Raw genomic sequence first — 14,025 nt, forward strand, 5'->3', positions numbered from 1 at the left:
TTTCATTTTAAAGTTGAGACATTCTTAAAATATATAGGTTGGTCTAATTCAGCAGTTTCCATAATCTAATATCTTGGCAGCTATTGTTTTTACTTATTAGACTTAGAAATTCAAAGTCAACAAATCACCATACAGGATTCAGATGCCCTGTGTATTTCCATCTTTTTTGTTTTTTAAGACATGGTTTCTCTGTATAACAGCCCTAGCTGTTCTGGAACTTGCTCTGTAGACCAGGTTGGCCTTGAAGTCACAGAGATTCACCTGCTTCTGCCTACCGAGTGCTGGGATTAAAGGCGTGCGCCACCACTGCCCCGTTACTTTATTCTCTCTTTAAAAACTTTATTATTTTAAACTATTTATTTTCTGTGACTGTCTGTACCCACTTTCTTTTCTTTCTTCAGCACCTCAGCACATTTTTAAGCATAATAAATCCTTTTAGAGTTTTCTCAGTCTGGACCTGTCTGCAGCATTCTCTGACAGGAGACAAGCCTTAAATGGCTAGGGCACCCCTGCAGAGTGAGGCTGGAGGCTGGCTCCACTCCCTTGGTTCTGTAATAGCCTAGCCTCATGTCTGCAGGTACTGGCAAGAGCCACATTTATCACCCCAGCTCTGGGAATTTGCTGGATCCAAGAGTGGCAGGCAGGGCACAGGAGAACACTTCCTACGTATAACCCCAGCAGCACAAACACTAAGGACATCATTGAATAAATGGGACCTCCTGAGACTGAGAAGCTTCTGTAAAGCAAAGGACACTGTCACTAAGACAGAAAGGCAACCCACTGACTGGGAGAAGATCTTCACCAACCCCGCAACTGACAAAGGTCTGATATCCAAAATATACAAAGAACTCAATAAATTAGACCGTAAAAGGTTAATCAATACAATTATAAAATGGGGCACTGAGCTGAACAGAGACTTTTCAACAGAAGAAGTTCAAATGGCCAAAAGACACTTAAGATCGTGCTCAACTTCCTTAGCAATCAGGGAAATGCAAATCAAGACAACATTAAGATACCATCTTACACCTGTCAGAATGGCTAAAATCAAAAACACCAATGATAGCCTCTGCTGGAGAGGTTGTGGAGATAGGGGCACTCTCACCCATTGCTGGTGGGAATGCAAACTTGTGCAACCACTTTGGAAAGCAGTGTGGCGGTTTCTCAGGAAAGTCGGGATCAACCTACCTCTTGAGCCAGCAATACCACTATTGGGAATATACCCAAGAGATGCCCAAACATACAACAAAAGTATATGCTCAACTATGTTCATAGCAGCATTGTTTGTAATAGCCAGAACCTGGAAACAACCTAGATGTCCTTCAATGGAAGAATGGATGAAGAAAGTATGGAATATATACATATTCGAGTACTACTCAGCAGTAAAAAACAATGACTTCTTGAATTTTGCATACAAATGGACGGAAATAGAAAACACTATCCTGAGTGAGGTAAGCCAGACCCAAAAAGAGGAACATGGGATGTACTCACTCATATTTGGTTTCTAGCCATAAATAAAGGACATTGAGACTATAATTCGTGATTCTAGAGAAGCTAAATAAGAAGGTGAACCCAAAGAAAAACATATAAGCATCCTCCTGAATATTAACCTTCATCAGGCGATGAAAGAAGACAGAGACAGAGACCAACATTGGAGCACTGGACTGAAATCTCACGATCCAAAGGAGGAGCAGAAGGAGAGTGAGCACGAGCAAGGAACTCAGGACTGCGAGGGGTGCACCCACACACTGAGGCAAAGGGGATGTTCTATTGGGAACTCACCAAGGCCAGCTGGCCGGGGTCTGAAAAAGCATGGGACAAAACCGGTCTCGCTGAACATAACGGACAATGAGGACTACTGAGAACTGAAGAACAATGGCAATGGGTTCTTGATCCTATTGCACGTAATGGCTTTGTGGGAGCCCAGGTAGTTTGGATGCTCACCTTAATAGACCTGGATGGAGGTGGGTGGTCCTTGGACCTCCCACAGGGTAGAGAAACCTGCTTGCTCTTTGGGCTGAGGAGGGAGGAAGACTTGATTGGGGGAGGGGGAGGGAATGGGAGGTGGTGGCGGGGAAGAGGCAGAAATCTTTAATAATTAAATAAATTAATTAAAAAAAAAGAGTGGCAGGCATTTTTTACATAGTGAGCTGGCTGCTCAGGTATTCTGTTGCACATCAGGGCCTCTTAAATGAGCCACACTTCTGTCTGCCAAGCCTACCTGAGAGCCATTCCAGGAAGCTGTGTTTGACTGTGTTCAGAAAAATGTTTTTAGCTTTCTTAGGACTTATGTGGATATATGTGGCCTCATGTTGGGCGCCATACGTAATGAGTCTTTTTTTTTTCTGTCCTGCCACCTAAATAATGACACAAAGACTATTAATTGCAAAAACTCAGTGTAGTCGGGTGGTGGTGGCGCACACCTTTAATCCCAGCAATCGGGAGGCAGAGGCAGATGGATCTCTGTGAGTTTGAGGCCAGTCTGGTCTATAAGAGCTAGTTCCAGGACAGGCTCCAAAGCCACAGAGAAACCTGTCTCAAAAAACAAAAACAAGCAAACAAACAAAAAGCTCAGCCTATAGCTTAGGCTTGTTCCTAATTAGCTCTTATAACTTAAAGTAACCCATTTATATTAATCTATCATATGGCGTTACCTCTCTTCATCTTGTACCTCCTTTTCCTCTCCATGTGTGTCTCCTGGCATCTCCCCTGTGCCCTGGTTATTTCCTCCTACTTCCTCTCTCTGCCTAAGTCCCACCTATCTCTCCTGCTTAGCTATTGGCTGTTCCACTTTTAATTACATCAGTCAATAGAGCAATACCTCTTCACAGTGTACAGATAGCCTATAGCAGACATTTCTTTCTTAAGGCTCATGAATTGAAGGGATCTTAACATATTGTAAGGACACAATGAGTAGTCAAACTGACAGTTCCCATCTTGGGACCAAAGACAGATCTCTTCTGGCTCCCTCTCTGGAGTTCTTAGCTCCCCTTAGTCCTTTTCTCATAGTTACTCAGGAGAAAGAGACACTTTCATATTAGTCACTTTCCTGATATGAGCCTGGACCCCTTTTTTCCCATCTTCATAGGGACCATGAATAAGCAGACTGTTCAGATTATCCATTCCTATACACTTCAAAATCTTTGAGATTATTGAATTCTCTCTGTATTTTGTCTGACTGATTTAAACCTGATTGTACAAGATCCTCATCCAGCAAAACTCCTGGAATGTGTGTGTGTGTGTGTGTGTGATTCTAATATATATATATCCTTACATGCCAAAGACATCAGTAAACTTTTAATTACTGTAAGTAAGTTAGGGAGGGTTTGGGTTCCCTTATGGTAAAGCTTTCAGTATTTCCTTTAATCATTCCCTGGTTCTTTAAATTTATTTTCCATCAATCCCCATTATTTCTCAATCTAGATCGGATGCAAACATGATAGCACTCATGCTACATTTCCCCTTTGAAAGTTGGCTTCCTATAAGTAAGACTGCCTGGGTTAGGAAAACCTTAGTATAATTTCCCACATGGAGAATGCTCTTTTCCCTGAGCATGCTTATGTCACAAGAACTAGAAAATGAAAACAAAAGTCCTGGGTTCCCAGGGCATCATGGGAGCAGGACAAGAGTGGACAGCAAAGGTGGAAGAGAAGTCCCCAGTAACTTAGCAGAAAACAAGCTTGGAGATTTCAAGCAAAGAGGAGACATTGAGGGGGCAGGGGAGATGGCTCAGAGGTTAAGAGCACCGACTGCTCTTCCAGAGGTCCTGAGTTCAATTCCCAGCAACCACATGGTGGCTCACAGCCATCCATAATGAGATCTGGTGCCCTCTTCTGGCATGCAAACATATATGGAAGGAATGTTGTATACATAATAAATCTAAATAAAAAAAAAAAAGGAGACATTGAGACCTGCACAGCCTGAGTCTCCAGCCTCCTACAGTGATGGATTTCTCATCTCCAGCTGTTGTAGCTGCCCACTAGCAGCAGCTGGGTGAGCACTTGGACATCTACTCTTTTGGTTCTCCTTGGGTTCTGTGCTTTCCCAAGATTTGGCTCTGGGCTGATCAAATTCGCACGAGCCTTTCAAGTCTTACCATTCCTAATTGCCAGCTTCCTTTGATACGGAGCTAGTGTTGGAGGCACACGGCTGAGAACGCTCTTATGTCCCTTTAGAAGTAGTAAGTATAGGAGGGAACAGTCTCCACGTTACTCGGTCTAAAAACAAATTGCATCGACTTTGTGAGTGTGCGTATCCTTGTGTGTGGAGCCCGAGGATGACGTGAAGGGATCGAGTCTTTCCTCCTACCTGGTGGACCAGTGTCTAACTCAACTCAGGTCATCAGGCTTGGTGGCAAGTGACCTTACCAGATGAGCCATCCTGCTAGCATGATCCCCAGCTGTGTGAAAACCACAAGACAATTTCCTCTGTGGCTGCTTGAAGTAGAACTGAGGGAGCCTCTTACATCACTGGGAAGCCAGGATCAAGTCCAAGATCCAGTCAAAGGTGATTCTGTCACAGGAAAGTCAGGACCGGCCATTGCTAAGGGCAACTGGCCCCCCACCATGCTGGGCAGTAGCTTAGGAGCAACGGACTGTGATAGGGTCAAAGGTCATCTTCTTTCCTGAGACAGTCTCTTAGAGCTCCAGGCTGGATAGAAATCCAAGATGACCCTAACTGACCCTCCGGCCTCAACTAGGATGACAACCCTGGACCACACGTCCAGTTTGTGTGCGGGGCCTTCAACACAGGACCTTGTGTGACACGTTAGGGAAACACTAGCAACTGAGCCCCAGTTCCACACACTGCTGGGGTGTGTGTGTGTGTGTGTGCTTTAGACAAGGTCTGTCTCTTTGGTTTTTCAAGACAGGGTTTCTCTGTGTAGTCCTGGCTGTTCTGGACCTCGCTCTCTAGACCAGGCTGTCCTCAAGGCCTCAGAGATCACCTGCCTCTGCCTCCCGAGTGCTGGGACTGAAAGTGTACACCACCACACCAAACAGGTTGTTGAATCTTAATTTTAGCTGTTTTGACTATTTAATGATAAAGGAATATAAAAATTTTGACTCTCCCCTCCAAATGTTCAGATGCCCTCACTTTGCTAAAATGATTTATTCACTCCCTTTCACCTAGTTTGTACAAAGATAGCTTCACCCATATGCCTAAGGACAGCTGCGGCAGGGCTGGAAGTACTGGAACCTGGAGCAGGCACTGGGACGACACTGAGCGTGGTAAGGCTGCAGCCCTCATTGTGGCTGTGGGACTCAGGGAGTAGACTCCACCCGGTAGGAAACAGACCTCCGGGGCTTCAGTGTCACCTGGATCATAGGAGCAAATGGTGTTTAAGGGAGTATGGTCAGTGGGGGGAAGGACCTAGAGAGAACTGGGGATCCTAGGGTTAAGTCCCAATCTTTGTGGAGACACCAACCCCCAGTCCATCCCCAGTACACTGGTGCCCACTGGGGCCTTCCTCCTCCACAGCCTTGAAGTGTCCTGGGCCACTGGTGATGGGGATGACCCTGGGGCTATATGAGAGTCCTCAGGTGGAGAACCCAACTTCTGCCATCAGAAAATGAGCAACGAGTGCACTCCCTCTGTGGGCTGGTTTCTCTACTTCCCTTCTACACAGGATGTACGATGTGTAAAGCTCTTGCTTAAAACACCACCGGGCACACAGATGGGGACCTGGGCGGGCAGCCTCAGTCCCCTGGCTCTGAGGCAAACAGAGAGCTGGCGTGCTAACGCTGGGGCAGTTCTCAGCCCCCAAGTGACAGTGCCTAGAAGGTTCCCAAATTCAGCTCTGGATCAAAGATGGAGTGGATTGACCCGCACTGAGGGATGTGGATTCAGGGGAAGCTTGGAGGGCACTTTGGAGAGCCACCAATACCATACATGGGTGGTTCTGACTCTGCCCCTTGTAAAACCAGAAAACAAGCTTTCAGGTAAACGCCAGGGAATCAAGGCAGTTCACGGTAGGTTCAAGGCCACATTGGTGGACCTGAGCTAGGGAGGCTGCCAGGGCTAAGATGGCATCTGCAGCCAGCAATACGGACAGCAGATCATGTACCTGAGAAGTGGTTCTAAGGTAGAAGGCATGGAGTGTGCCCTCCATCACCAATGGAGGAGGGTGATGCCGCCTTAGCCATCCCCATCAAAATGCCTTGTGACGCAGTAAGCAGCTGCATGGGTGTCCCACGCTCTCAGACAATGCTGAGCGGAGCCTGGGAGTGTGGGCTCTAACCAGGACTGTCTGAGTATATCAACACGGAGAGAAGAGGGGAAGTTGGCGGGAGGAAAGGGGTGCCCTGAGCTTGGAGACGGTCCCCTGTGGCTCACAGTTTGGCTGCAGTCCTTGAAGAGGCAGGAGGGGACAGATGTGGGGAGGTCAGGGGTCACCCTTAACAGCCACAGTTGCTAGGCTGGGGGGGCGGGGCATCCCCAAGGGTCGGGCCTTTTCCGTTGCTGCCTGGGCTAGAGCTCGGTTCCAGGGACTCATTCATCTTCTCGCAGATGATGTCCACAAGGCGCTCAAACACCTGCTTCACATTGACATTCTCCTTGGCGCTGGCCTCAAAGAACTCAAAACCTGGATGGACAGAAAGTGGGGACAGTCGCGGCAGTCATGTGAGTCCCAAGGGGCTGGACTTGTTCCAACCTGTCGTTCCTGCCTGACCCGCTGTGTGTGGGGAGTGCACATGTGTGTGCAGGGGTGCACATGTATGTTTGGGTGTGTTCCTCAGCCACCGGCACCATTCTTTCTGAGAGGGTCTTTCAATGACTTAAAACTCACCAAGCAGGCTTGGCTGCTGGCCCATAAGCCCCTTGGGATGACAACTGTACACTACCACGCCTGACTGAAGGTAGATTCTAGGTCCTTCCCAGCCTCTTTTAACCCTTTTAAGTCCTGAGACAAATCTCACTGTGTAGCAATGTTGAGCTAGTTCACAGAGCCTCTGATTCAGCAATCTTCCTGCCTCAGCTGTCAGAGAGCAGTGATCACAGGCTGTACCATCATGCTTAGCTAAGAATCTTCAGGAGACAGATGGCTCAGTGGTAAAGGTACTTGTTGCCAATTCTGATGGTTTGAGTTCAATCCCCAGAACATACAAGACAGGACAGACATCAGCAGGTGTGTGTGTGCGTGCATGTGCCACACACAGACACTAAATAAATTATGGGGCTAAAGAGATGGGTCAGCCATTAAGAGCACTGGTTGTTCCTCCAGAGGACCTGGGTTCAATTCCCAGAACCCATGTAAAAGCTCACAACTGTCTGAAACTCCAGTGCTAAGGGATCTGATGCCCTCTTTTGACCTCTGAAGCACATGGTGCACGAACACACACAGGCAAAACACCCATACACATTTAAAAAAGGGAAGTCAGACAGTGGTGGTGCACACCTTTGATCCCAGAATTTGGGAGCAGAGGCAGGTGGACCTCTGTGAATTCAAGGCCAGCCTGGTCTACAGAGCTAGTTCTGGGACAGTTAGAGCTACACAGAGAAACTCTATCTCTAGACCTGCCTCCCCTTGAGAAAATAAAAAGTGTAATTTAAAATGGTAAAAAGGGGAGCCGGGCTGTGGTGGCGCATGCCTTTAATTCCAGCACTCAGGAGGCAGAGGCAGGTGGATCTCTGTGAGTTCCAGACCAGCCTGGTCTACAAGAGCTAGTTCCAGGACAGACTCCAAAGTTACAGAGAAACCCTGTCTCAAAAAAGAAAACAACAAAAATAAAAATAAAAAGTGTAATTTAAAACACTATAAGAGGAGCCGGGTGGTGGTGGCGCACGCCTTTAATCCCAGCACTTGGGAGGCAGAGGCTGGTGGATCTCTGTGAGTTCAAAGCCAGCCTGGTCTACAGAGCTAGTTTCCAGGACAGGCTCTAAAGCTACAGAGAAACCCTGTCTCAAACACACACACACACACACACACACACACACACACACACACCAGTGTAAGGGGGGCTACAGAAATGGCCCGGGTGGAAAAGTGCTGGCTTTGCAAGAATGAGGGCCTGGGTTCAGATGCCCAGCACCACTTTTTAAAGCCTGGTGTGGCAGAGCATGCTTGTGATCCCAGTGCTGGGGAGGGGCAGCATTGGAGCTCGCTGGCCAGCTGCCCTAGCCCACTTGTGGAGTTCCAGACCCGTGAGAGACCCTGTCCCAGAGAAAGGGTGGATGTTCTCTAGGGCCTCCACATGCACACACAAATATAATGAAATCAGGGCAGAGTGCACACCCGTAATCCTGGCACTGGAAGGATGACTGAGCAGGAAGACTACTGATTTCAGAGCTACAAAGTTAGACCCTCTATCAAAAAAAATTTAAATATAATGTGTAACATGCATAAGGCCTTGGGTTTGGGCCCTAGCACTGTTTTCAAGAGAGAAGGAGAGAATTGGTGAGCTAGCTCAGCCTCCAAAAGCATTTGCCATGTAAGCCTGACTAGCCTGACTGAGCTCAATCCCTGGAATACACAGTGGGACGCAAAAATCTATTCCTAAAAGTTGTCCTCTGACTTCCACACGGGCAATGTGGCACACACAGAAATAATTTTTAAAGGAACATAACAAATAAGCTTTTTATTTGATTGTTTCTGTGTAGCCCTGGCTGTCCTGGAGCTCACTCTGAAGACCGGACTGGCCTTGAACTGCCTCCCAAGTGCTGGGATTAAAGGCATGTGTCTCACTCCTGATAAGTAATTGTTTTTAATTTGAGGGTTTTTGTTTTTGTTGTGTGTGTGCATGTGCGTGTGTGTGTGCCTGTGCTTGTGTGTGTGTGTGTGTGTGGTAGCTAGGCACATACTCAGAACTGCTCAAAGCTCAAAGCCAGCCAGGGCTGCAAAGGGAGGCCATCTCCCTAACTCAGAAAGGACATAAAGGGAGCTGGAGCCTGGATGGAAAAACGATGCTTAGTACGATGAAGTCCATCTGATTTCTAGGATTAAGTGTCATCCCGATTAGGTAAGTATTCGGTTTCTACGTCATACTCCTCTCTGCTATAAATAGACCAGCCTGAGGGCATGATTCTCTCTGCAGCTCTCGGTCCCTGATACAAATCATATATGAGGAAGACACTGGGCTACTTTTCAGATCAGGATTGGAAACCAGGGCAAGATAGGTGCTTTACCACTGAGCCAAGCCCTCAGGCCCTCACTGGGGGATTCTAGACAGAGGCTCTGCCACTGAACCACACCCTAAGCCCCTCACTGGGGGATTCTAGGCAGGGGCTCTGCCACTGAGCCACGCCCTCAGCCCCTCACTGGGGGATTCTAGGCAGAGGCTCCACCGCTCAGCTCCAGCCCTGAGTGAATGCTTAGAAGCCATGTGCTGAGTAACTCAATGGTGAATATGGTGGAATGATGAACTCCACTCTTTGAGCCTGGTGAAATCCCTGCTACCTTCGTGGCAAATTTGGTGTTTTATTATCTGTGTCAGCTCCCCCACTCCCACATCTGAATTTTTTATATTTCTTTTGTTTGTTTGGGCTCTTCTCTCTTTTTAATTGTTTGTGCTTTGAGTTCTTTGTTTTGTTTGAGATCTAGATCTAGAACTTGTTATGCTGCCCAGGCCAGCCTTGAACCTCTGCCTTTTAAGTGTCTTTTCTTTGGTTCTAACAGGGTCCAGCCAGCAGTTCCAGCACCTTGGGAGGTTAAGTTCATGAGTCTAAGCTCAGCCTGTGCTACATAGTGAGACTGCTCAAAAAACAATAAAAAATGTAAAACCTAGGTTGGCGGTGTTGCTCAATGGTCAGGTGCCTACTTATAGGCAGCTGTAATGCAGGCAGCCCTGGTTCAGCTCCCAACACACACACACACACACACACACACACACACGCACACCACACACATCACACATGCAAAAGCAAGCAAAAATGGTGAGATTTACTTCACTCAGGTTTCAGAATACCTAAAAAATAGGTAGTAGATGCTGGATATTCTAGCACACACCTCTAATCCCAGCATTTGGGAGGCAGAGGCAGGTGGATCTGTATGAGTTTGAGGCCAGCCTGGTCTACTGAGTTCCATAGCTGAGTTTCATCACAACTAGGATTATGCACGGAGACTCTATCTCAAAACAACAACAAAACTAGGTGGTGGGCTATGGTATATTAATACCTAATATGGAAATTGTTTAAAAAGAGTGAAGACAGGACACCAGGGTAATCAACTGGGTTCCCAGGACAGGGGATATATTCTCTGAAATGGGAGAGCATAGTTTATACATGGGCGTGTTGGTGGGTTATCTCGGAGAAAGTGTGTGGTGTGTGTGTGCATCTGTGTGCAGGTGTCTGAGTGTCTCCTGGAGGTAGAGGAGGACATCAGGGACCCTGTTTTCTCACTGAACCTAAAGCTAGCCAGACAGCCAGCAAGCCCCAGTGATCTTTGTCTCAGCCTCTCCGCAGTGCTGTGGTTACAGGCATGAAGAGGTGTGTGCATGTGCATATGTGTGGCCATGTCTGACCTCTTATGCAAGCTTCACATCTGCACAACAAGCATTCTCGCCCACTAAGCCATCCCCCAGCCCCAGCACGTGGGCATCCCCCTCCACCAGACCATCAGTTAACCATGGTGGAACTGGGCCTCAAGTGTGACAAGGGTTTGAAACGAGATGTGACCTGTGGTTCAGGCTGGGCACTAACCAAGATCATCAGCGAGCCTTCGGCCATCCTCGGCAGGTACGACCCGTTCATCCTCCAGGTCACACTTGTTCCCCACAAGGATCACCTGGGCATTATCCCAGGAGTAGGTCTTGATCTGTGTAGCCCTGTGGAGTTATGAACATTGAGGAGGTTAAAGATGTGTGTGTGGGGCGGGGGGGAGACAAAGGCCTGTGGCATATCAGTGGTTGGCCAGCACTCACCAGTCCTGCACAGCGGTGAAGGACTCTTGGTTGGCAATGTCATACATGAGCAGGAAGCCCATGGCTCCACGGTAGTAGGCCGTGGTGATGGTCCGGTAGCGCTCCTGGCCTGCTGTGTCCTAGGCAAACAGCAATCAGTCAGCTGGAGCTTACCTGCTCCCTACCTGACTCTGCAAGGCCCTGAAAGGGATACAGGTCTGCCCTTGTGGTCCAATCTGATGGGGAGGCATGGTCCTGCCCTCCCAGCCTTCGCTGCCCATCCTGGTGTGAGACATAGGCTGTATCACCAGGCCCTGTTGTCCCATCTTGAGAACTCTGCTAACTGACTCGGCTCTACCCTGGATGGGCTCCAGTGTGCAGGGCTGGATGACAGCTCCTATCTATGAGCTTCCCTCGTTTCCATGAGCCAGTGTGAGAGTCATCTGGGCCTCAGGCCACCATCTTCGATCTGCCACCTTGTCACCTTGTTACCATGATGATACCAACAGCTGGACTAGGGACAGGGCATAGCTCTGAACCTGGCAGCCTCCACAGGAGTCCTCAAGATGGTCCCCACCTTCTTCCTCACTCGTCACTGATGCACTTTGTGCATCTTGTCCCTCCATCCAGGACAGGCCATGTCCCACATCCCAATAAATTTACCTCAGAGATAAAAGATACCTCCTCGCCCCGGGCTGCTCTGTCTTAGGTCAGATTCTTTACTGATGGCCTCTCACTCCCCACACGGGCATCCAACCCACCCAGATCTGCAGCTTGATCCTCTTGTCGTGCCGATAGACTGTCTTGACCTTGAAGTCGATGCCCACGGTGCTCACGAAGGCGGGGGTGAAGGAGTCATCTGCGTAGCGGAACAGGAAGGAGGTCTTGCCCACACTGCTATTCCCGATCAAGAGCAGTTTGAACATGTAGTCAAAGTTCTGGTCGGCTGCATCCCTTGGGCTGGCAGGGGGCTCACTAGCGGAGGCCATCTTGGTGGAATCAGCTTGGAGGGGAAGCCTGAAATCCTAATGGGAAAGAATGGAATCCTGCAAGGGGTAGGTACCAACAACTGAGCCTAGGAGTCTGTTTGGGTTCTCAAGTCAGTTCTTAGAACGCGTGGATCCAGGATCCAACTCAGGTTGTCAGGCTGGGCAGCAAGTGCCCTTACCTGCAAAGCCACTCCCTAGCCCTCGTTTCTCTCTCTCTCTCTGTCTCTGTCTCTGTCTCTCTCTCTCTCTCTCTCTCTCTCTCTCTCTCTCTCTCTCTCTCTCCAAGGTCTCACTCTGGAGCCTAGTCTGGCCTCTAACTCCCAGTCCTGCTGCCTCTGCAGCCAAGTGCATGGCGGGGTGGGGGCAGGCATGTACTTCCATCTTGGGGCTGGAGTTCCAGGTGCTCGTGATTGCCTGACCTGTGCGTTAGGAATCTAAGTCAGGTCCTCTGAAAGAGCAATACCTGCTTTCAACAGCTTATCCATCTCTCCAGTCCTCATTCTTCTTCTTTTAGAAAAGGTCTCATGTAGCTGGCCTCCAACTCCCTACGTGGAGGATAAGGGCCTCAAGCTTCTGATCCTTTCTCTGGAATTGGGATGACAGGTGTGTACCCCAATGTCCTTCCTAATGAGTCTCATTATTCATCAACAAACCTTGGCCCAGTCCTTCTCGGCACCAGGCACTGAGCTCTGAAGAGACACAGCTGTGCATAAACCTGAAAAGCACTTACCTGTGTGGAGGGCTGTGGCTAACCTTTACACACAGTTGAAAGTGGGGCCTGGGGACGGTGGTGGAGGGCTCGCTTTAGGTTTCAGCCCCAGGACCCAGTAAACCAGGTGTGATGTGCACACCTGTAATTTTACCACTAGAGAGGTAGAGACTGGAGAATCCGCAGTTCAAGGTCATCCTGCACTACTTTGGAAGTTTGATACCAAACTATGCTACATGAGACCCTGTCTCAAAAAAAAAAAAAGAAAAAGAAAAAAAAGGCAGAACGGAGCCTTTATAGTGGAAGGTTTTCTGATCTCCTGCTTTGAGTACAGAAGTCAGGTAACAGGTAAAAACTCAGGGCCAGTGGTGGTGGCGAGGAAGTCGCGCGGGCTGCAGACTGGACTTTGCCCAGCGCAAGCAGCTGGTATGGCCAGGTGTGAGCTGGAGGGGGGGCGACTGCCAACTAGACAGAGCCCCCTCCATCAGGGCCTGGGTGTTGACTTAGCTGGTGTCTGCCACTGGGCGCCTGTCCTTTCCCCTTTAGTCCACTTTAACCATTCCCTGTCTCCCAGGATAAGGGATATTTCTATAAATACAGCATGCTTTAGAACCTCAGTTAAGCTTCCAAGTGGGTACCTGTCATTTTATTTGTCAAAGGGGCCGGACCTGGCTCCCTTTTGGTCAAAGCTGATTCATCTCAGTCATGGTATACAGAGACAGGAATGAAAGTCATCAAATCCGACGGAATTATCCTAGCCACTCAAAGATCACAAAACCCACCCCACTCCACATCCTTTTATTTATATCTGTCCACACTCCAGCATGCTGTTAAATCCGAATCTAGGGTTCCCTTCCAATCTCCCCGGGATTCAGTGTTCTCAGCTGTCTAGAGTCGCTCTCTGAAGCCCAAGCAAAAGTATTTCTCAACGGCCCTTGGTGTTTTCTGTTTCTCTGCCCCGTGCATTTCCAAAGAGAACGCAGCCAACCCCACCCTATGTTCCGGGAGAACGGGTTTGAGGAGGGACCGCAAAGCGTCCGCCTGGCAGGGCCTTCAGGCTGGCCCCCGCCCCACCGCGGCTCCTTTTCCCGGCCGATTAGGGGTTCCCGGGTCCTCAAGGCGGGCATCCAAGCTGTCAGTGCACTGCGTGTACCAGCAGGTGCCTCCCCCATCACCATATGGCGCCCTCGCTCGCCCCCGACTGGGCTCCTCGCCCAGCTCGCTGCCGCTCGGGGAGCCAGCGGAGCCAGCGGGGCGCGGGGAACCCAGAAGACCCAGCAGTACAGCTTGGGGAGCGTGACCCGGCCTCGCGTGGACCCCAGCCCAACCTGTCAAAGCGCACGCGCAACCGACAGGCGGGCTGGCGCACTCGCTCCGGGACTCACCTCGGGTCACGCCTTGCACACTAGGATCCGCCCACGAAGTCGCTGCAGCCCGCACCCGGCCGCGACCCCCGCCCCGCAGCCACCGCCGCCAGCACTGACACCCGGATCCC

At 49.4% G+C, this 14,025-nt stretch overlaps 1 protein-coding gene across 2 annotated transcripts; it reads right to left on the reverse strand.

Moving 5' to 3' along the window:
- Nucleotides 1–4,965: 4,965 nt before the first annotated feature.
- On the reverse strand, nt 4,966–14,025 carry Rab3d (RAB3D, member RAS oncogene family). 2 transcript variants are annotated; one of them, XM_057767473.1, is made up of 5 exons: nt 13,916–14,025; nt 11,594–11,878; nt 10,854–10,972; nt 10,633–10,757; nt 4,966–6,580 (listed from the first exon to the last, which is right to left on the reverse strand). In XM_057767473.1, exons 2-5 carry the CDS (start codon nt 11,819–11,821, stop codon nt 6,393–6,395), a joined length of 660 nt encoding a protein of 219 aa, XP_057623456.1. In that variant the 5' UTR covers nt 11,822–11,878; nt 13,916–14,025; the 3' UTR covers nt 4,966–6,392. The 2 variants fall into 2 exon arrangements, with proteins under 2 accessions (XP_057623456.1, XP_057623455.1); XM_057767472.1 differs by having other exon boundaries at nt 4,967–6,580; nt 11,594–11,857.

The sequence above is a fragment of the Chionomys nivalis genome, chromosome 4 (genome assembly GCF_950005125.1).
Source record: "Chionomys nivalis chromosome 4, mChiNiv1.1, whole genome shotgun sequence".
Classification (NCBI taxonomy): Eukaryota; Metazoa; Chordata; class Mammalia; order Rodentia; family Cricetidae; genus Chionomys; species Chionomys nivalis.

Coding starts and splice junctions, on each gene's coding strand:
- Rab3d (XM_057767473.1), bottom strand. CDS start 11,821: ATGGCCTCCGCTAGTGAGCCCCCTGCCAGCCCAAGGGATGCAGCCGAC. Junction 10,973..11,593: donor GGATCAAGCTGCAGATCTGG/GTGGGTTGGATG, acceptor CTGTTTGCCTAG/GACACAGCAGGCCAGGAGCG. Junction 6,581..10,632: donor AAGGCTCGCTGATGATCTTG/GTTAGTGCCCAG, acceptor CTGTCCATCCAG/GTTTTGAGTTCTTTGAGGCC.